The sequence below is a fragment of the Perca flavescens genome, chromosome 19, assembly GCF_004354835.1.
Source record: "Perca flavescens isolate YP-PL-M2 chromosome 19, PFLA_1.0, whole genome shotgun sequence".
In the NCBI taxonomy this organism is placed as follows: domain Eukaryota; kingdom Metazoa; phylum Chordata; class Actinopteri; order Perciformes; family Percidae; genus Perca; species Perca flavescens.
Window position 1 is genome coordinate 5257492 of NC_041349.1, and position 23277 is coordinate 5280768.

General features: G+C 40.7%; 1 protein-coding gene across 1 annotated transcript in view; it reads left to right on the top strand.

Annotated features, from left to right (window-relative positions):
- The window catches only part of LOC114574062 (low affinity immunoglobulin gamma Fc region receptor II-like), a 392591-nt gene extending 369704 nt beyond the window's left edge, over nt 1-22887 (top strand). The window contains exons 9-11 of the mRNA XM_028606365.1: nt 17707-17802; nt 19612-19701; nt 22533-22887. Coding sequence (XP_028462166.1) covers nt 17707-17802; nt 19612-19701; nt 22533-22582 — 236 coding nt within the window. The 3' untranslated portion in view covers nt 22583-22887. The remainder of the gene's footprint in view (nt 1-17706; nt 17803-19611; nt 19702-22532) is intronic.
- Nucleotides 22888-23277: the final 390 nt, after the last annotated feature.

A 23277-nucleotide genomic window follows, 5' to 3' on the forward strand; every position in this document is an offset into this window, starting at 1 on the left:
TTTTTTACCGAACTTCAGATAATTCGATTGACAAGTGGATGGAAACTTAGTTTTAGCAACACTGTGAACCCAAACCCAGATGAGTCAGACAGCCAGCAGGTGGCAGCACAGCACCTTCTCTTTCTTTACACATGCTCAGTTCAGCTCACAGTTCACTCTGTTGGCTCGCTCTTTCATTTAGGCTGGGTATTTTTTAATTCACCGTCACTATATTACAGTAATGTTTAGGGGACAAAAGGGAGACTCAAAATAGGAACAAAAAAGGGATCTAAATTTTCAACACACACAGGACATCTCACCACAGAGTGTCCAAACCAACAGTTAATACATTTCAGAAACACTCTGCAGCAGAAAACAGAACAGAGACCAAACTCAGACAGTTGAACTTAAATAACTGACAAAACACACACACACACACACACACACACACACACACACACGTTTCCTATCAACCTCCCTCTGAACAGTACCATCCTACCCAGAGAGCGTGTTGTTGAACTCACCTGTCTGAAACTGAAGTGGAGGATCATCCATCAGCATGTTAGCTACAACCAGCATGCACCTGTTGGTGAAGTAACATGGCAGCAGGTGTCTTCTTCTTCTTCTTCTTCTTCTTCTTGGTGAAATACCGCCACCATCTGGTGTGGAGGGTGGATCAGGCTATCTAATATTGGGCTGTGTACAATACTCCAAACTAACTAAACTAAACAACTAAAATAATACTTGATTGTGAAGTTTTGAATTTTCTTAATGGTGTTTGATTTGCATCACTTGTGGCTAATATAAACGTGTCTAGTGTTAATTCATAAAGATGCCGATCATGTGCCGAGGCTTTGAGAATAAAGAAAGCATGATGTAATGCATTCAGACAGCCAGCAGGAGGCAGCTTTCACTCTGCTTTTCACTCTGTTCTCCAGAGGAGCAACCACTCTCAAGTCGGACAGTTTTCCAGGGGCGTTTCTCAATACCAAGAATGCAAAGTACGGACTTGTGTTCTTGGGGAGAACGGTCTTGGAAGAAGAAGAGAATTAACTCGCAAGTTCACAAGCACAGAAAACGATGTTAACAGTTTGAGACGATGCCTTCTTCCTGTTATTGCTCAACACCCCCAGCACAGAGGCTACCTGCAGGGCTCCAAAATACCAGCTAGAAATAAAAACCACAACAATATAACCACTTTGTGTTAAAACAATCTCCGGACAAGAAATCCTCATAATGCTACAACTATTGCAATAATATTGAAAAATAAAACTAATTGAGCTTTAATTTTATTGTTTATGGTTTAGCTCAAACACCCTTTACTTATTCAAAAGAGTGAAATGCGATCCCTATTATTAGTGTATAAGTTTAAGTCAGTTTAAATTAAAACAATAAATAGGCATATGCACTGGTGTGTCCTATGTGTTCCTATTAGTGTTATGTGGAATTATCATTTCTATATTATTTTAGTGCACTGTATATGCCCAGGGAGATGGAAATTAGAAATTCAAATTACAAAGGTTGGTGTCTCCCCTTTAGTCTACATAACATGTCATAGCATGTTACCACTTTATGTACAACTGTTCATTTATCATACAGACTGAAACTCAACTTCTAATAAATCAGAAACAAATACACCAAAAATATGAACTAACTACAAAATATAATGTAGGCTATAGCCTATGGCATAATTTAAACAAGTCTCCCGAAAAGAAACGGGTGTATCTCATAGACTAATAATATACAGTCTATGGTATATCTCTCCTCTGCTTGCTGCGTGTGTGTGTGTGTGTGTGTGTGTGTGTGTGTGTGTGTGTGTGTGTGTGTGTGTGTGTGTGTGTGTGTGTGTGTGTGTGTGGGTGTGTGTGTGTGTGTGTGTGTGTGTGGGCTTGTTGAGTTTAACTCCGAAAAGACAGTTAACCCAGGTTCCCGTTAATCTTATGATGGACATGTGTTGTGATATTTAAACAAATGATCCGTCAACGGCGAAATAAAAGCCTCTTATTTACGGAACCGGTCTAAAAGACCTCCGGGGTCCTACAGCGGGGTCTCCGAGTGAGACTGTCCGAGTGCCGAGCTAGTGGCCCCGGCAGGCGCAAGCTGGCGGCCGCGTCAATTTATGGAGCTCCGAAAACTCCGAAAACTTTGGAGCAACTTGTCAATTCGGCAAAGATTTTCGCAAGACTGCCTATATTCGAAATCTGGAGGCTGCGCAGTAAAGCTGGCCATCACCGGAAAAGTGCTTCTAATAGCCTTCACTGGTCTCCGTCCAGAGCAACGGGGTCTATTGGTCCATTATATACTGTCTATGCGGAGACCAGTGAAGGCTATTAGAAGCACTTTTCCGGTGATGGCCAGCTTTACTGCGCAGCCTCCAACTGAGAGAATGTGACGTGAGCAACGTGTCTGAAAGTTGTAAGTCTTCTGGTAGCTGTGCCGAGAGAAATCTCAATCATTCCCAATCTTACAGAGACGGAGACTGTAGGTATATGTAAGGAGATAACATAGACACAGGCTAATTATTGATCACTAACATGCTAGTTAACATTAGTCATTAACCTAAATATCTCATGTAAGTCGAAACTGCCTGTGAGCTTCTCCTGTACTATACGGTAATTCCTCTACTATGCGACAGTAAGTCACTTGGTTATGACACAATCGTTAGCTTATTTTTACAAAAACGTCTGCTACGGAGCCATAACGTGAGGTACAAGGTAATGGAGCCTTTTATACATTGTCGTGTTTCTTTGGAACTAAACAACGGACAAATAGTCTTTAAACGCTTCAGATGTAAAGTTATTCGCAGTCAAGTGACGTAAAAAAAAAATGGCGGTCAGCGGAATGCTAACAGGAGGTGATGGCCAGTTAGCAACAAAATGGCGCCATGATGGCTTGAGTTCTGAAGCGAAGCTTACCCCCTTGGCTGATTCCAGCAGCATTCAGGCTGAACAGGATGTGACACAAACACTGTGGTCCGATTCTGATTTAATAAAATGTTATCAGACCCATATATCAGCTCCTACACAGTCTCCAGTTGATTTTATTATGACAGAGTAGCTGTCAAAATGCTCTACATGCGATCTGTTGCTGATTTTAATTACCAACAGACTGTAGATGATCCGTAATCGGAACAGATTTAGTCTCTCTGACTTCTAAACGTAACTATCAGCCTCACAACATGTGTTCTGTACAGAATAAGCTTTTAAATCAGACAAATCGCAGTTAAAATCCCTCCGATTCAAAATCAATAAAAAATGTATATAAAACGTTGTCATGTTGAGTCGATTCTGAACCAATCAGCTGTTAGATCAGCTGAGAGGCCGGCGTTTCCCAGCATGCACTGGGTCCGCCTGCGTCCGCCTGGCTCTTGCAGTTGGTGAAAAGCAACTGCGCTGCCTGCGTCTCAGAACTGCGGCTGCCTTGGTCTCGTCAGATTATCGTTGCCCACGTGTGCATGACGTCAGAGCAAGTCGGGATCAAGTTGGACACAAATCTAGATCTGGTTCATCTCGAACGAGCCTATTGACTCTATAGTCTTTAGTATGGAGTTGAAGAAGATGAATATTTCAATCCAACGACTTTCTACATTTCTCTTAACTGTTGGTTAAAGTGTCTCTTTGGAACAGACATTTGTCTCAGAGAGTTGAAACATTGGGGAATATTTTACTCAACAACAATCAAAACATGCAAAGTTAAACAGTTGTAAAAAATATTAAATAAATCAATCTATCTTATTTTATATATACAGTTTCTCATTTAGTTTGAACTGTTCGTGTTGTCTGCAGGATCAATAAACTCTGAAGTCAGTGGTTGTTTTCCTGATGTGCTTCAGCTGTGTCAGCACCAATGTAAGGAATCTTAGTATTATCATTGATCAGAATATATCCTTTAATGCCTACATAAACAAACTTCAAGAACCGTCTGTACTTAGGCACAATAGACTGATCTCATGAAGTGGCGTATGTATGACACGCCAATTCGTATGCCCTTTTGGCGTGTAGTATGACAGGGCAAAAATCCACATAAGGAGGTTGGTCACGTTGTTGGATGTGTAAAAAACAGGACTTTCACCCAGGAGACTGGGGATCGTGTCCCGCATGTCACATTTTCTTCGTGCCCCGTTTCCTAAACCCAACCGTAGCTTTCTTCTTTTCCTAAACCCAACCCGTCCACTGTATACGGCACTCAAAATGCGTACAGGTAACATGCCACTTGGCTTTAGAAAGTGGCGTGTATGTTTACATCCACTCTATACAGGTTAGACATTCATGTGGATAGCTCATAATGCATACAGATAACACGCACCACTTGGCTTTAGAAAGTGCCATGTATGTTTACGCAAAGTCATGATATCACATTGGGCACAACCTGTCTTAAAATTATGCAAAAGATCAAGTGTGATGGCCCCTCCTTCCTGTGTGTCTGCCTACTCTAATCCTATGCATGACTGGTTTTTAAGGTGCCGCCTGATTTGAAGCACTTGGGCCCATTGCTCCACAGGAAATAAAAGGCCCAGCTGCCTAATAACCTGATTTATTGGCATTCTGTGTCTCCTCACAGTTTTTGTCATGACCTAGAGCCAGTTTTATGATACTAGTATTTGTTACTTTGCAGCCGGAATATTGTAATTCTTATTATCTGGTTGCTCTAACAAGTCCCGTAACACTCTCCAGTTGATTCAGAATGACCGATAGGAACTAAGAAATTAGATCATATTTCCCCTGTATTAGCTTCTTTGCTGTGTCTTCCTCTAAAATCAAGAATTTCATTTAAAATCCTTCTCCTGACCCACAAAGCTCTTAATGGTCAGGCACTATCATATCTTAAAGAGCGCGGGACTTCCTATGACACACTGAGCTCAATGAAGCCAATCAGGGTAGATGTTACCTTTTCACCTCTTGGTGTTAAACTCATTCACACGCACATACCTATACAATAAAGTGCACAATTTTTTAATACATAGAGATGACCTGATGATGCATACATTGAGCCGATCATGTGCTGAGGCTTTGAGAAGAAAGAAAGCATGATGTAATGCAGACAGACAGCCAGCAGGAGGCAGCTTTCACCCTGTTCTCCAGAGGAGCATTTCACTGGAAAGGCTTTCATTTACGGGAAGTCTGCAGAATAATCAGGTCCAACACTAGAGGGACAAAAGGTCCAGTGGACACACAGAACAGAACTGCATACATCATAAAGATGTGAAAAGAGTTCATTTCTATCATTAATATTTTTTAAAAAGAGTTAATTTATGAGTGACAAACAGTTCAGTGCATCTGTTTCCTGTCAGATCAGCAGTTTGTCTGCAAGTAAAAATGTTTCTGTGTTTTGTGGATCAGTTCCAACAAGTTATTTTATCTGAATGCAAAACATGTTACATTTAGGTTATTCTGCCAAAGACACACACATGATGCTGAGTTCCAACAACAAGACAACTATGTAAAACTATAACACATCCACCCATTCAGACACACAGTGTTAGGATATAGAAATAAAAAGGATCCGAGAGCTGATTCTATCTGTGTTTAGTCCAGATGATCCACACAGAGAGTGAAGAGGTGACTCAAGTCAAAGGTCACAACTGCATGCTTCAAATTTGAAGATTACAAATGACTGAAGTGAAGTAGCAAAATAAGTCCTAAATGAATTCTTGAATGAATTCTATAAATTATATTTAATAAGAGGTCAGAATCTGAAAAATATGTGAACGCACATGCGTACAAAAACTCTGACACACACAGAACACTTTACAGGAAGTGTTTGTTTCCTGAGGTGGCAAAGGAACGTCCAGCCCTTCTCTGCCTCTGACTGGCTAATAATCGTTGCGTTCGTCAGTAGGATTGGTTAAACTTAGGCATAGTGAGATTGGTTAGGGTTAGGATAAGAATACCAGGGTAAGCTAATCAGAGACAGAGTAAGGCAGGACATGTTTTCACCATCCCAGGAAACACAAACTCTCTTACAGGAAGACAGAAACAGACATAAAGCTGAACACAGAGAGATCTACAACAACAAAAAGCCCAAACAGGCTGTAAGAGATGAGTTGTTAGTACTAAGTAGGCTACTCAAATGCTGTCATTTACTCAGAGGTAAATACCCAATGGAGTGTCACCTCCTATTATAATGACCTCGTTGCCTTTTCTCTCCCTCACTTGATCTGTTTCTATATGATGCTGTTTTAAAGTTTGTGGGAACCTTTGGTCTGCAAGCTGGTGCATGTGTGAGTGGGTGGATATGCACTGCACAGCACAGTTTGTTACAGGAAATCAGTCTGCCCTATGTACAGGCTGCACAAAGAGAAGCTGCAGCCCTGTCCTGGGACTTTGTTTGACCTGGGATTCAAGGGCAGCCTTCCAAAAGGCTCAACATACGTTGATACAGGTTATTAAAGTTCACCCATGTACACTACTGAAAAAACAGAGAGGCCCATAGCCACTTTACAAGAAAACGATTGACAGAATCTTTAGTATTTTTTTGTTTCTATAGTTTTAACTAGCAAAACACATGTGTCTAAAATGCAGCAGGACAGTGGAATACATGTGAGAAACAATACTGATTACAACACATGTTGTCTTCTACTCCACACTGTGAACAGATATGAAGCTCTCCCGGTCCACGTGGTCCTCTGTTGGACTCAGAGTGTTCCTGATAACTGTTCACCTCCATGTTGTTTCTGTCAACCAGCTGTCTACTGAGCATGTGCAGCTGACACCTAAAGAACAATAAAACATACATATCTACAGTATATAAACATATAACTTCCCTGCTACATTTGGCACTTTACACAGAGACCTGTCCTCTAATAACAAACAAAACATAATACGAGCACACTCAAACTTAACAATAAAACTGCTGATAAGAACATGGAAATTCAACAACATGAAACATGGTATAGCACTTATTAGCTCAAAAATATCTTTAAACATCTTACTGATCCAACTTCTCTACAAGTCCATCAGGAGCATTGCTGAGCTCCAGAATCTCTTTCTGTGCTAACCTGTGTGCATTCACTGGAGGTGTGTGCTGAGAGAGAGAGAGACAGAGAGAGAGATAGAGAGAGACAGAGAGTGACACAGAGAGAGAGAGAGAGAGAGAGAGAGAGAGAGAGAGAGAGAGAGAGAGAGAGAGAGAGAGAGAGAGAGAGAGATTGGATTTGGGATCCCTTGGAACACACTGTGCGAGTAGTAGAACACACTCATTCTTTTTACCGTTTCAAGTGGCCATTTTAACATGTATTAGCTTGACTCTATAATTACTGTAGATATCTTCCTGGTCAAAAAGAAGATTTTACATATCCATAACATCAGTCTTCCTATCCAGAATCAACAGATAGATATGTGCACGTCTAAAATAAGAATTCAAAAAAATATTAAAATATCATCAAGTACTATAAAATAATCAATCAAAGCTAGATGTGCTTCCTCTGCATACACTCAGGTCTGTTAGCCCTATAGCTGACACACAGCATGAAGCCCAGCTGTCTAATGCAGGCTCATTAAAGACTCTCAGCATCTGTCTGAACGAGTCCAGCTGTGACTGGGACTGTCCAGGTGTGCCCTCACATAGTGAGCTGGGTGATCCTGACATTAGTTTTCTATTACTGCTTGTCAGAAAGCCTCATGAGTGACACGAGACAAGGAAGGAGGTGGGCTTTACTCAGTGTGTCTAGATAGACGTTACTGTGCTGATCTCAGATGACCAACATTTCAAATGGAGGAATCATCTCTACAGCTGCTGCTGGGTAAGTTCAAATGAATGTGTGTCTCCAACAGGGACGTCACTAGGATTGAAAGAAACGTAGCCCCCTGGCTATGCAAAATCTTACTTACAGACGTTACTCTAAGTTTAGCTTTTAGATACATCAAAGCAGCATGGAGGGAACTTCCTTAGGCTGTCTTCCTGCTGAGTTATTCTGTAGGCTTTGACTTAATTGCTATCTATCTGCTTGTGTAAATGTGTGATAAAGTAACACAATACCTGATTCCTCTTTCTATTAGATAAGTTGTCAAAATAAGACTTTAATTACACTAATTACTGTTATTGACAGTAGAGTAGGTTGAATCAGTGTCATGTCAACGTCCAAAATGTCACGTCCAGCACAAATCAGTAAAACAGACGAACAGAGGTTAGTGTACTACAATAAATAACAATAGTACAATAGAAAGAATAAAACAATAAATACCCATTGTTGCATACTTTATCATGTAAGCTGTTGATAAGGGGGTTGCAGATAGAACTTTTGATGCACAGAAAGAACACGCACTTTTGATAGCCCCAGTGAAGGTGAACGTAAACTCTCATGCTATAAACAACTGCACCAAAACATAGACATATATATATATATAAAAAAAAAAGAATAAATCATCAGAGCCAGCCGCTCCATAATAATATCATATTCTGAAGTAGCCAAAATTACTGTACCTACACTCCCTCCTGCAGCATTGGTCTCCATCTCTTTTGCTTCTGGTAATCCACATTCAGACCCACGGCAGGCTTGTTGTTCTGTGTTGGTTAGTTCCATAGATTCGTTATCTCTTCATCCTCCTCTTGCTCGTTTTGTTCTTCCTCTTCCTCATATTCCTCACTGTCCTGTCTTTCTCCCTGGTGTGCTGGCTCAGATATAGCGCTAATGCTAATCAGTCAATTTGCAGCATTTTCATGTGTCGCTTGATGCCTCGATTCATTTTTTTGTCAACAATATAGCTTCCAATTTTCAACTTCCAACACCACGCTGGCTGCATTGCTTCATTTTAACTTTTGCAAACAAATATTCAAATAAAAGAAATGCCGGTAGATCTGTTTTATTTCAAACCATGCACGTTTACGTTTTTGAACATCTGATCTGAATACGTAATTTTGCTACAAAACAATACAGAATAATAATGTAAAAGTTCGTGACTGTAAAGGGTAACCATGACTGTGATATTGAAAGACTCATATGTGGTATAAATACTGATCAGATTACAAATTGCTAGGTGTGAAGGATTTGGACAAATTTGGGTATTGTTAAGTCATAGAACGTTATTATTGTTGCTTGAAAGGGGGCCGAGAGAAATTATATGGGCCGCTGTTTACAATTAAGTGGCTGCATGGCTTTGACAATTATGCGGCACTCTGATTGGCTGGCCGGCCCATGAGGGCCCGCGGCCCCTCTGGCATTTGCCAGATTACCAGTCCGTCACTGGCCTAGCCTATTCAGGCAACATCTACATACTTGTTTAATTTATTACAGCAAATGAATGCAGAAAGTGAAATTGGTCAGAATTAGGGCTGGGCGATACAGAGAAAATCAGATATCACTATATTTGTTTATCAAATACCTCAATGTCGATATTGCAACGATATTCTAAGGTTGGCAAATGGTGCTTTCACAAAATGTCTTCGCATTTAGATTTTAGATAACCATCATAATGTGGATATAATGACTAAGTGGTTAACGGCAAATAATAGAACAGTCTGGTAAGTTCAGAAAATGACATCATTTTACTGTAATGCAGCATTTAAAACTAGGAAAAGACAACACTTACCATGTAACAATATTTCGATTCTTCAAAATCTAAGACGATATCTAGTCTCATATCACGATATCAATATAATATTGTATATATTGCCCAGCCCTAGTCAGAATATAGCATAAATAAAAAATACCATGAAATAATTTAGTTTAGGCTATGCCTTAGTGCCTAGACCTGCCAACAGATGCCTATACCAGATTGATGAAGAAAATAAAACACCCCACACTGTTTTAGTCCTGTGTAGACCACTACTGACCTCAATCAAGCTGCCCCCCTCAGAATCAGCTGCCCTGCCATCTCCTGCTTCTTTCTCTCTCTATCCTTAAATATCTTCCAGTATCCATCTGCTCAATGAATTGAAGGATACAATGGTACAATAGCATGTTGAAACTATGACATTGCATTTTCATTGACAACATTCAGTGGGGACTGATATTGTTTTTTTGAGATAGAACAGAGAACTGTGGATAGCTAACTAGGTTAGTTATTTCTTGTATTTCACTCATTCACTCTAGCTAGACTATTGTTTACCATAGCCAGCTAAAATATCCCTTTATCTTTAATTCAATTCAATTTCAATTCAATTTATTTATAGAATCAAATCATAACAGAGTTATCTCGAGATACTTTACAGATAGAGTAGGTCTAGACCACACTCTATGATTTACAAGTAAACGTAGCTAAAGTTGAGCAATTAAAAGTCCTTAACAACAACTTACAATTTCACTCTGTATCACTGGCTGTGTGTGCACTGCAGTAGCAAGTTCAGACCAAAGATTGGAGACGAGACGAGATGAATCCTGCAGCTACTTGCAAAGCACCGGTTGTGAAAGCTGACCGGTTTACACCAATGAGACGAGACGGTGTATCATCTTTATAGCCATTGACTCTTTGGACTTCTGTTTTTCGACTTTCTAGCTTTTTTGGTAGCTGGATACATTATTTGTTGTTTCTAAATATGAACATGAATAACGTTAGCGATAGTGAGATGCTTACTACAGTTACATTTTGAGTGAGAAATCTGTGAAAACTACATTTTAATTTTCTGATTTACTGGTTTGTTTTAATGCCGCCTGGCGCTCTTCTCTCTTCAGTCACTCTCTACCTCGCTCGTCCACATACCGTTACGTGCACGCGGGTGCTCATTGGGCCTCGTCTCTTCCTTTTCCACCAGCTGACAGTCCGTGAAATATAAACAAAACAGACAGACCGCAGTGCACGACAACACAAACAGATGAATGGTGAAGGAAGATTGATTCAACATAGTGAGTGATACAGAGTGCACTGTGAAAAAAAATTTAAATAATTAAATCTCATTATTTTTCTTATTATTATTTGGGGTAGCTTCAACCCCCCTAAAATAGGCCTAAGACGTCCCTGGTCTCCAAAAGATTAGTTCTTAAACATGTCTGCATGGAGTGACTGATGTATGCAAAGACTGAATCCAACAGCATCAAGAGATCATAGCTAAGACAAGAGCATGAATTTTTATTGTTTTCCCCATAACTATCTCACATCAATGCATTTTTTTAGCCAGAGTTTTTCTGTTTTGATGTCTTCTTGCCTGTCAAACTAACCTGATGTTCGTTTCTCTTCAGTTCTGATCTCACTGCTGAGCTGCACAACAAACCAAGGTCAGCAAACTTCTTTGTCACATCTGAAAAGTTATTCACTTACTAATAGAAAGGTTTGTGTTTCAGACAGCGTTTGAGGAGTTAAGAGTGAAATGAGGAATGTGTTACAAAATAAGTCTTGTCAGAATGAAAATCATCTTCTATAACACAATGTTTCTGTTCTGTCTCCCTCCAGCCTCTCTGACTGTGAGTCCCAGCAGCTCTCAGATGTTTAAAGGACAGTCTGTCTCTCTGAGCTGTGAGGAGGACGACAGCTCTGCTGGATGGACTCTGAGGAGGAACACAGCCAAAAAAAACAGGACTCAGTGTGGAGATGGCTGGGGAAGATCTGCTGGTTCTTCCTGTATCATCACCTACATGGTCCCAGGATACAGTGGAGTTTACTGGTGTGAGTCCAGAGAGGGAGCAACCAGTAACAGCATCACCATCACTGTCACTGGTAAGATCAGACTGTGGAGTCAGTATTGATGAAGCTGTGTGTGAATGGATGACATGCTGTAGTTTGTCTCTGTGTTGAGGTGGACCAGTGATCCTGCAGAGTCCTGTCCTCCCTGTGATGGAGGGAGAAGACCTCACTCTGACCTGTAGAACAAAGATGTCCTCCAACCTCCCAGCTGGTTTCTATAAAGATGGCTCCTTCATCAGGACTGAGCCTGCAGGTCACATGACCATCCACCATGTTTCCAGGTCTGATGAAGGCCTCTACAAGTGCAACATCAGCAGTGTTGGAGAGTCTCCACCCAGCTGGGTCTCTGTCACAGGTGAGGAGGTTAAAGGTTGTTCTTCAGCTTAGGATGCTTTCACACCTACATTTCTGTAGACTCTGAGATTCGGGGGCATCATTTTTTATTTGGTTCTCTTTGTGTTTACACTACTCTTTGTCATGTGCATCAAACATTGTCTTTAAGATGATGATGATGTGTGGTCATTATTGTTATGGATCTTAAATCTATCATCACTTTAATCATTTATACATCTGTAAATTGTGTACAAAGTGGAAATTGCAGGCTAGTTAATGCATTGTTTTCTGGTTCAGTTCCTGTGTGTGTCTGATTGCGTTTTCACATGAAGTGACCGAAATCAAGAGCACTTGTAAGGGACTGTTCGTTATTTATTTAGGGTGCCACCGGAGGAGTTTTGGGACCTTTAGCCAAAATAGACACAACCCTCCCCTCGCTAGTAAAACCTTTTCTATGACCCTCCAAAATGACTTGGAAAATAAAGGCATGACCCTCTGTCAACAAAATATTGCTACTTTCTATAGTGGATTGCACTTGGCAAATATATACAGATTCCCATTCATTATTACAGCCTTGACCTATGTGTCTAGACCTCTGCTTTCTCATTTGACGCATCCCACTCCTCTGTTATGGTGTGGTGGCCATTTCAGTAGATTTACTCACTAACGTTGTTGTGGAAACACAATAAGCATGGAAACTAAATGCACACTGCCTGCATCACTGCATTAATTCAAATACTAAGTTACTCCTCTAGTAAACTAGTATTCACATGAAATAAAACAATACAACATTGAGACCATTCAGCAAGGCACTCTGGGTAACATTCAACACACAAACTGGTTGCTGTGGACTCGTCACTAGGCTTCCTCCACAAACGTAAGTCCAAATCTACACAAAACCCGCAATCAATTAGTAAGCTGACATCAAATGTGGCATTTAGGAAACCTTTATTGCTACCTTGGCACGGTAAGATGTCCAGACTAGCAACAGTCATTTTAGTTTTTTTACATCCTGCTTCTCGAATTGTCAGCCAGGAAATATTTTTTTTACTAAAGCAGTATATGAAATCAGATGTATTACCTACCACCATTTAGTTGTTTTGTGTTATTTAAGATATTTATAAAATATCTGGTCATGCGAGACATAATTATTCCACTTATTTTTTAAACAAGGCAATTACCCGTTTCAGCCACCAGGGGGGCAGTGCTCCCCCTGCCTCCCTGCAAACTCATGGGTCAGACCCATCTGGTAGGGAAGGAGGGCCGAGACTAAGAGCTACATGGAATAATATGCACCAAACAAGCGACTTTGAAATTTTGCTGTTTCATGAATACAAAAGTTGGGTGACCCCCCCCTCTGGACTAAAAAATGTTGGATGACCCTCCCCTCAACAAAGAATAAAAAGACATGACCCTCCCCTATTTTCCTCCAGTGGTCCATTCCATAAATACCGAACTGTCCCTAAGAGAATAGAGACCTCCGTTTTAAAGCAGATCAGAGTTTTGTTGTTTGGTCCATACCAGAGTTCCGCCCCAAACCAACGGGACTATCTGACGAAACGCTCACGTGTGAAAGCACCCCAACACACCATGTGATATTTGATATTTTTACCTCTAACTAGACCAATTGAATTCACTCAAATAATACACAACATTGAAATTTAAATGTGCAAATGCCTCACATAGAAAAAGAGGAACAGTGAAATGGCTGAATGTGTTACCTACTTACTTTTATTTTTGTGCATAACTTTTGTTAATTTTAGGGAAACCCACAACTACAAGTCCTCCTACAAGCCCCTCTTCTAGCTTCAACACTTCTTCCCCTCCCCCCTCCAGTGCTGGCTCCTCCCTTGTGTTGTGGTCTGCTGTTTCAGTCGGTGTTCTGGTTGTGCTGGTTCTACTCATTCTGCTGGTTCTACTGGTGAGACGATGCATCCGTAGGATCCCTAAAGGTTAGTTTCAGACAACAACAAAATGACTCAAATCGTGCCAGCGTTCAAAATACACTGTTATCATTTATATTATTATTTCAAAATTGGGGCGAAGTTCATCAAATAAGTAGACATTTTCAAGTTTCTTTAAGTTAAACGTCTCTTAGGATTCTCATGAATCACTATTCTGTTGTTGACAAACCATCCTCACCATGAGGTCCATTTAGCATGCTCCGGAGCTTTTGATCTTGTCACATAATCCTCTTCATGTTTTCATCTTAAACCATGTCTCTTTAATGATTATATAGATTGAAATTGATGTTAACTTTGGTTTATTTCACCTGCTCAAGCTGAAGAAGATGGAGATGACAACGTCACATACAGTGATGTCACAATATCACGTAACCTGCAACAGCCAATCAGACAGAGCAGAGGTGAAGATGTTTTTATTAATTTTCAGAAGAAAACCGTGTGCGTGTTGTTGGTTTAATGTCCTGAGGGAATGTTTGGGGAAAAGAGCATTTTATAAAACATTCACAGTGTATAGTGTATTTTAGTGGACTATAGCATGTGTTGTGCTTTGCATGAGAGTCTGGATGTTTTGTACCCTGTGGTTAACACATCTAACAGCTCTAACACCTATAACAGCTCTTACAGCTCTGTGGTCGTCCATTTTCCTGTTTCTCATAGCAACCATGCAGCTAAGAGGGGGTCTGCACACTCTTCACTGCAGGACTGTTAGTAAAACAAATCAATCAATAAACTATGCATTTGCAGATTTACATATCTCTGTATGTTATGATCACTTACAATTAGGGCTGTCAAATGATAATTTTTTTTAATCGCGATTAATTGCTGAATTTCTATAGTTAAAATAGTTAATTAAGTTTTATCACGTGATTAAAATTCTATTACTTTGCATTTCAGAACTGTTTTTAAGTACATATTAACAATGGAAAGCAATTCGTACGAGTGTATCTTGATTGGGAATCAAATGAATGCAAAGAAAGTGAATTCATAAACTTGATTTTAAGATTTGTATTTGTTTTTTTTTGTTTATTATTTATTTAGTGTAAACAAAAGAAAAATGTATGAATCTAGTCACACATTTGAATCTAAAGTCAATATAGTGTGCAGTAACTCCTAAATTTTTTTTATTACTCATTGACCAGTGATCACCTTGCATCACTTTGCAGCAGTTCCAGTGTGGCTCCTTTCTCCGTGCCGTACAGGCTGTGTATGCGTGCGTGAAACTAATGTCCCCCTCGACGGCAATGTATAAGACGGGTCAGAACATGCTAACCGTACTACTTCTTTAAGACCTGAGTCTTCTACGATGCTGACAGGTCTGCAGTTAGGTGCCACCAATTTTGCAATGTAGTCATTTTTTTTTTTTTGGTTTCATCCACAGGTCGGCGAGTAGCACTCACCAAAATATTGCTTTGCCTGAGCCTGCTACTATCAACCTGAGTCACGTTAACTGTACTATGCTTAGCTCGTAGGTGGTAGCTCAAGCTTTACGTGCTTCGTGATATTTTAATTTGGCTTTACACAATGTGCATATGGCTTTCAACCCGTCTGGGAGTTTTGGAAAATAAAAAGTGTCATTCAGAATTGAGTTGCTGCTGTCTTTCTCCATCATGCCTGCAGCTTGCAGCAGCAGGATGTGTTACGAGGAATTATGGCAAAGTGCGGCAAAGGGTCAAAATAGTAGCCTGTTAGGCACAACGCGAAGCCGAATTAAGTGAAAATAAATTAATAAATGGCTGCATGCGATTAAAAAAAATGTATACGTTATGCTCGGCTCTTAATCACATCGCGATTAACGCGTTAATGCTGACAGCCCTACTTACAATATGTCTAAAATATGGGAATATGTTCATGTAAACAGTAAAATGCTGTTAAGGAAACCTCAGGAGCAGCACAACTCTTTCACATACGTAAAAAGAAGGTTCTGGAGACTTTGATGACTTACACAGAAGCATTTAATGAACTCTGGATCAAGGAGAGTTTCCCGCCCTCCCCCTTCCTGATTTTGCCATTTTATAATAAAAGCATTAAAATAAGAAAATAACGGGGGGCTTTTATTGTGAAGAATTTATAGGAAATGAAACCATTTCACAGTAGCTGATTTGAGTTTGCCAGCTTTCTCCATAGCAAAAACAACGCTGTGTAACTCTGGCAATGCAAGACTAATAAATAACTAAAGGAGATGACGTAAGAGCAGGAATATGTGGAGTAATATCCTTCAAATTGGGGAATTCTGGGACATTTTACTAAAAATAACATTACTGTATACCGGTGGCTGCCTTTTCCAATGAACAGCGCTGCAGAGAGCTCCCAAGAGCAACAAAAACACAGACGTCATCGATTTAGTGGTTTCTGGCATGAGAAATACTTTGCGTAGCTCTGCTCACAGTTGAGTAGGCGGCCCTAAGGTGGCCCAGGACACATTTTCCGTTCCCATTAGTGGGGTTTCCGTCAACGCATTTTTATCCATATTTTGAAATATCCCATTAGAAAATGTTGATTGAAACGGCAAAATTCGAAAAAAAAATTTCAACGCTCGCTTGAAGTGGGTTTTGCCTTTTTCGAAAAAGAGTTAAAGTGCTCATATTATACTCATTTTCAGGTTCATAATTGGATTTAGAGGTACCAGAAAAGGTTTACATGGTTTAATAAAAAAAAAAAAACAGTATTTTTGTTCTCCTGCACATTGCTGCAGCTTCTCTTTTCACCCTGTGTGTTGAGCTCTCTGTTTTAGCTACAGAGTGAGACATCTCACTTCTGTTCCATCTTTGTTGGGAGTCGCACATGCGCAGTACCTAGGTAAGGACTACTAGCCAGTCAGAAGCAGAGTATGAGGGCGTGCCCTGACAGTCCTTAAGTAAGGACTACTAGCCAGTCAGAAGCAGAGTATGAGGGCGTGCCCTGACAGTACCTAGGTAAGGACTACTAGCCAGTCAGAAGCAGAGTATGAGGGCGTGTCCTGACAGTACCTAGGTAAGGACTACTAGCCAGTCAGAAGCAGAGTATGAGGGCGTGCCCTGACAGTCCTTAAGTAAGGACTACTAGCCAGTCAGAAGCAGAGTATGAGGGCGTGCCCTGACAGTACCTAGGTAAGGACTACTAGCCAGTCAGAAGCAGAGTATGAGGGCGTGTCCTGACAGTACCTAGGTAAGGACTACTAGCCAGTCAGAAGCAGAGTATGAGGGCGTGCCCTGACAGTCCTTAAGTAAGGACTACTAGCCAGTCAGAAGCAGAGTATGAGGGCGTGCCCTGACAGTACCTAGGTAAGGACTACTAGCCAGTCAGAAGCAGAGTATGAGGGCGTGTCCTGACAGTACCTAGGTAAGGACTACTAGCCAGTCAGAAGCAGAGTATCAGGGCATGCCCTGACAGTACCTAGGTAAGGACTACTAGCCAGTCAGAAGCAGAGTATGAGGGCGTGTCCGGACAGTACCTAGGTAAGGACTACTAGCCAGTCAGAAGCAGAGTATCAGGGCGTGCCCTGACAGTACCTAGGTAAGGACTACTAGCCAGTCAGAAGCAGAGTATGAGGGTGTGCCATGCTAGCAGCTAGGTGAGCATTATAACGTGTGTTACAAAGTGACCACGTTGGTCTCTGAAGTAAAGGTTGGACTACAATAGAGCTGTTTGGAGCAGTTTGTGAACAGTGTTTTCTGTTGGAGATGGTAAGTCCCTTTGGGGGGGACTTTTTCACTTTGTAAACCTACAACATGCACAAAAAAGATACATAACACAATTATTGAAAGGGGAAAAGCAAAAAAGCATAATATGAGCACTTTAAAAGTATTACTGATTGTAGTAGGAGTTTATACTTTTTGTATAAGTAGTAAATATACTGTCCTAGAAGTCCTAGAATAATAATGTAATTTCTTTTCCAGAGAGTGATCCTGCTGCAATCTACTCCGGAGTGAGAACAACAGACGTCAGTTATGGACAAATAGTGTTCAAAGACAAGAAAACAAACAGGAAGAGAGGTACAGCTGCTATTCCTGTAGATGAATGTATATAAAATGCGGCATGAATGTATTGTATTGCATTGTATATAAAATGCGTCACCAAGCATGCATTTTAAAATCTCAGTGCACGCAAATGGATAACACTACGACCAATCACAACAACACACAGGGTGACATATCCAGAGCCCCATACGCTTAGCTACCAGCGGAGCTAACTGGTAGATTAAACTCTTAGCCACCAGCCGAGCTAACTGGTAGATTAAACTCTTAGCCACCAGCCGAGCTAACTGGTAGATTAAACTCTTAGCTACCAGAGGAGCTAACTGCTAGATTAAACTATTAGCTACCAGAGGAGTTAACTGATCGATTAAACTCATAGCTACCAGCAGAGCTAACTGGTAGATCAAACTCTTAACCACCAGCCGAGCTAACTGGTAGATTAAACTCTTAGCCTCCAGCCGAGCTAACTGGTAGATTAAACTCTTAGCTACCAGAGGAGCTAACTGGTAGATTAAACTCTTAGCTACCAGAGGAGCTAACTGGTAGATTAAACTCTTAGCTACCAGAGGAGCTAACTGGTAGATTAAACTCTTAGCTACCAGAGCAGCTAACTGGTAGATTAAACTCTTAGCTACCACCGGAGCTAACTGGTAGATTAAATTCTTAGCTACCAGCGGAGCTAAGTGGTAGATTAAACTCTTAGCCACCAGCAGAGCTAAGTGGTAGATTAAACTCTTAGCTACCAGCAGAGCTAAGTGGTAGATTAAACTCTTAGCAACCAGAGGAGCTAACTGGTAGATTAAACTCTTAGCTACCAGCGGAGCTAACTGGTAGATTAAACTCTTAGCTACCAGCGGAGCTAACTGGTAGATTAAACTCTTAGCTACCAGAGGAGCTAACTGGTAGATTAAACTCTTAGCTACCAGCGGAGCTAACAGGTAGATTAAACTCTTAGCTACCAGCGGAGCTAACTGGTAGATTAAACTCTTAGCCACCAGCAGAGCTAACTGGTAGATTAAACTCTTAGCTACCAGCGGAGCTAACTGGTAGATTAAACTCTTAGCTACCAGCGGAGCTAACTGGTAGATTAAACTCTTAGCTAAACTGTCGTCATCTGTTTAGCTCGCCTCTGGCCCACCCACAACATTTTCCTGAACCCAACCGTCCCGTTCTTCCCGCGTGTCACAGAACCGTAAACCCACCCAAGACCTTTTCCTTAACTTGAGTTAAGGGGCTGTGCTCATTTAAAGGAATTCTGTGAGATTAGGTTGGACAAGACAAAACATGTAAAATAACACCGGACTAATACTTTAAGAAGACGACAGACTACTAAGAATGTTCATCCTGTCTCAAAGTCAGATTTAAGTTTGGATATAAAAGAGGGGACGGACTCAGCAGATAGAAATATACTTTGTTTACTGCTTCTCAAACTGACCTTTAATACAACTAATAGAAAAGTGTTTTCCACTCTGAGTGTGAAACCATGGCAGCAACTTCTTCCTGTTGATACCAGTGAACTGACACCGGTGAGGTTTCTCTCTACTGTCTCTGCGAGCAGCTTTGTGGTCGTCCTCTTTCCTGTTTCAGAAAAATGCCCTCTGCCTTGCTCTTCCTTTGTTCACAGCAGATCTAAAAACCTGCAGACATGTCCATAACAACTATATTAATAATAATAATTATACATTAACAATCCTACAGCAGTAGTATTCTTCTTTATATTACACGTGTTGCAGTACTACTGGTAGCACTAACAGCAACAGTCGATATGCTAACAGTACTGGACCAATACCTGCAGTAATGTAATGTGTATTTTATTTTATTTTCCAGAGAGAAATCCAGCTGCAGTCTCCTCAGCAGTGAGAGGAGCAGAAGATGTCAGTTATGGACAAATAGTGATCAAATCAAACAGGACCAGAGGTACAGCTGCTCTTTATTTCTCAACTTTGATCTGAGCCAGTTTCCTGTTTTTATGCTAAGCTAAGCTAAGCTAAGCTAACCACTTCCAGCTCTGGAATTATCTGGATTATCGGGCTGTTTTTGGGAAGTTTGCAGATTATCTGTATCAGTGTTTTATTTGCCTGATAACCGATAAAGTTAATGAATTAAAAAGTTTTCTACTTCAGCTCGGCTACAGCTCTGTGTCTGTCCCTCTGCTCCGGTTTCACTCACCACTGAATCTGACTTAATGCCCCCCCCCCCCCCCTCTTACTTTCTGTTACATGGGATTATGTTCACAGTTTCCTATTTATGAAATAATTGCTTTAAGCATTTTTAAGCAATTTGCCGACGCCGTAGATGTTTAAATCACAACTCTTATCAATATCACTTCCCCATCAGTCAGGACCAAGGCCTGACCAGAATTACACTTGTGATTTCCATAAACTGTCGTTGCTGTAGCCTATTATTCCAGTTGCAACCCTGGCAGTGGGAGCAATCGTGAGAGCAAATAAAATATATAAAAACATAATTCAAACCGATGTGCGCATTGGCGACACACGGCTCAAGAAGGCGAGAAATAGCCGATATGTAATTCCCTCCCATTAAATATATATATATGTATTTCATAAAAATACCCATCAGGGAATGTTAACAGGGTTGTCGGTCTCTAAATATTTTAACTTTTATGAGCGCACCCCTCTCGCCCCCTCTCTCCCCCTCTCTCTCTCTCTCTCTCTCTCTCTCTGTGCACCGAGCTCCACCTGATCTTCTAAGAACGGTGACAACGTTATCAATTGAGTATTGATTGGTCGGTAGGCGGACTTTAACACCGGTTGATCTCTGATCTCCAACTTAACCTGCTCCCGACCAGGTTAAGTGTTCAGCATAAGTTACCACGGCGATTGAACCCGATAACAACTAATCCACCTTTGTGATACAGAAAATCCTGGGTTGAACCTGAAGTTAGCTCGCTAATGCCAAATCCTGCTTCATAGTACAGGCCTGTGGTGTCACCTGTCCCGTGTTTGCTCATTACCTAGTTTACCCTGTGTATCCTCTGTCTTGTGTCAGATCGTTTTGTGTCCTTGCCTTGTTAGTTTGTGTCTGTATCCTGTCAAGTGTGTTTTTGGAACTCTTCCCTGCGTTTTTTTTGTTATCCTTTTCTCTGGGGATGTTTTGGATTTGTGACTTTGTCTTTGCCTTCCTCAGTTTTGGACTCCTTGTGTTTGCCTTTTGCTTTTTGGATCCTTTTTGTTGGTTTGCTCCCTGTTTTTTGTATCAATAAATCCTCTAGCTCAACCCTTCTCCTGCCTGCCTGCCTCTTCCTGCATTTGGGTCCTTTCATCCCCGGAAATGTAACAATCAGTTCCAAATATCAGTTTTATTAACTTCTGATAATCGGTATCTGTGTCGTTCCATAATGTTTACATATTTATCTCCAAGTGGTCTTTTAAAATTAGTCTTGCAGTCTCTGTCTCTTTTGTTTGTCTGTTATTAATCACCGCAGACCAGGCCCTCTCCCAGTTACAACTTGCTTTTAACACGCTTCAACAGAATCTTTATGATTTAAAACTTGTTTTAAATGCAGAAAAAACTAAAGTCATGCTTTTCTCAAATTTGAAATCTAAATCAAATCTCCCTCCAATCCTCACTTCCCAGGGTAAGAAAATTGAATGTGTTTCTAAGTATTGGTATTTTAATTGATGAATCTCTTTCTTTTACCCTTCATATTCAGGAGCTAGCAAAAAGATTAAAACTTAAATTAGGATTTTATTTCAGAATCAGATCCTGCTTTTCGTTCGAATCTAGAAAGACGCTGGTCGCTGCCACTGTTATGTCTGTACTTGACTATGGTGATGTTTTATACATGCATGCTTCATCTCAAAGTTTACATGCACTGGACACTGTGTACCATGGAGCTCTGAGGTTCATCACTGGTATGAAAGCCCTCACTCACCATTGTGAACTGTATGAACGTGTTGGATGGCCTTCTCTATCAACACGGAGACTTCAACATTGGCCTACCTTCATATACAAGGCTATTTTAGGTCTCCTTCCATCCTACCTTCTGACCTATAGCAGTGTAAATAGTACAGGGACTTACAATCTTCGTTCCCAGGATCTTTTCATTCTGTCTGTTCCAAAGGTTAGAACTGGGAAAAAGGCATTTAAGTTCGCTGCTCCCTCTGCCTGGAACAATTTACAGAAATCCATGAAACTTACTGAGCTGGTCTCATTGGTCGCTTTTAAGAGGATGTTGTTTGACTTAGAGACAGACACATCTGGCTGTAGATGTTTTGCCTGATGTGTTTAGGATTGTGGTTGACTTTGAAAGATTTGCTGTGTCAGTTGTTTTATATTTTTGGTGTTTTTGCGTATTTTGTATGTACTGTATACACACATGCTGCCTGTCTTGGCCAGGACACTCTTGAAAAAGAGGTTTTTAATCTCAATTAGTCTTCTCCTGGTTAAATAAACCAGGAAAAGGAATTAACCGCCAAAATAAAAACAGGAAGCAGTTGATCTTCCTCATGTATAGATAATATTTCCTTGAGTTGTTCATGGACTGGACATTTAACCTGCGATGGTCTGTGGGCTTATGGGAAATGGTGTGTTTTAAATGCTGCTAAAAACAGAAACATGGAAGAAATATATCACATATAATAATTAGATTGTTTTTCAAAAAACTACACCACCTTATCTAAATGTATGAAGGGAGCCAAACAAGTCACTGTTGAGAAACGCTGTATGTCTGCTGATGGAGTTTGTCTCCAACAGTTTCTCATTGTGTTTGAACTGTTTGTTTTCAGAGTCCCCAGCAGAGCCAGAGGTCCTCTACTCCTCACTGAGGAAGACCTGAACACCATCACACCAGTCCAACCAATCACTGGTCCCCAGAGACCCGCACACTTCGGTACATTCTTCTGTTTGATTTCTTATTATGAAGAAATCAAACAAAATGAAATTAATGCAACAGCAAGGAGACAAACCACTTTCATTTAGAGCGTGTTTGCGTTCTTTCAATGGGTTTGTGCAAAAAAATACTTCCCCTATAAGTGTTTTATCTGCTGAACAGAGTCTAATGATGATAACTATTTACTGATATTGATATTGTATTTATGAGCTTGTTTCTGTGCAGGATCAATAAACTCTGATGTCACCGGTTGTTTTCCTCATGTGGTTCTGTGGGTTTCACATCTCTGACAGATGGAACATTTGTTTTGGTTGGGGCTAACCGATCGACGCTTCTCTTCAGCAGATAACAGAGGACAAACACACCGCAGACTTTATACAGCTGTAACATCAGCCAGCGGTTGGAAACTTTTACACCAATCACATACAGCTTCAGAGCAGAGCGTCTGAGGTTTGTTTCTGTAGTCGGTGAAGATTCTACGGTGGCCGACAGGGGCAAACGCCCTGCAACTTCAACACATGCAAATAGACAAAACACAAGCAAATTAAGAAAACAACTTCATTAATTTGATAACACATGTGCAGCATTCAGCAAACGAGCTGCATATACACACAACACAACCAAATACAGAAATGCGATAC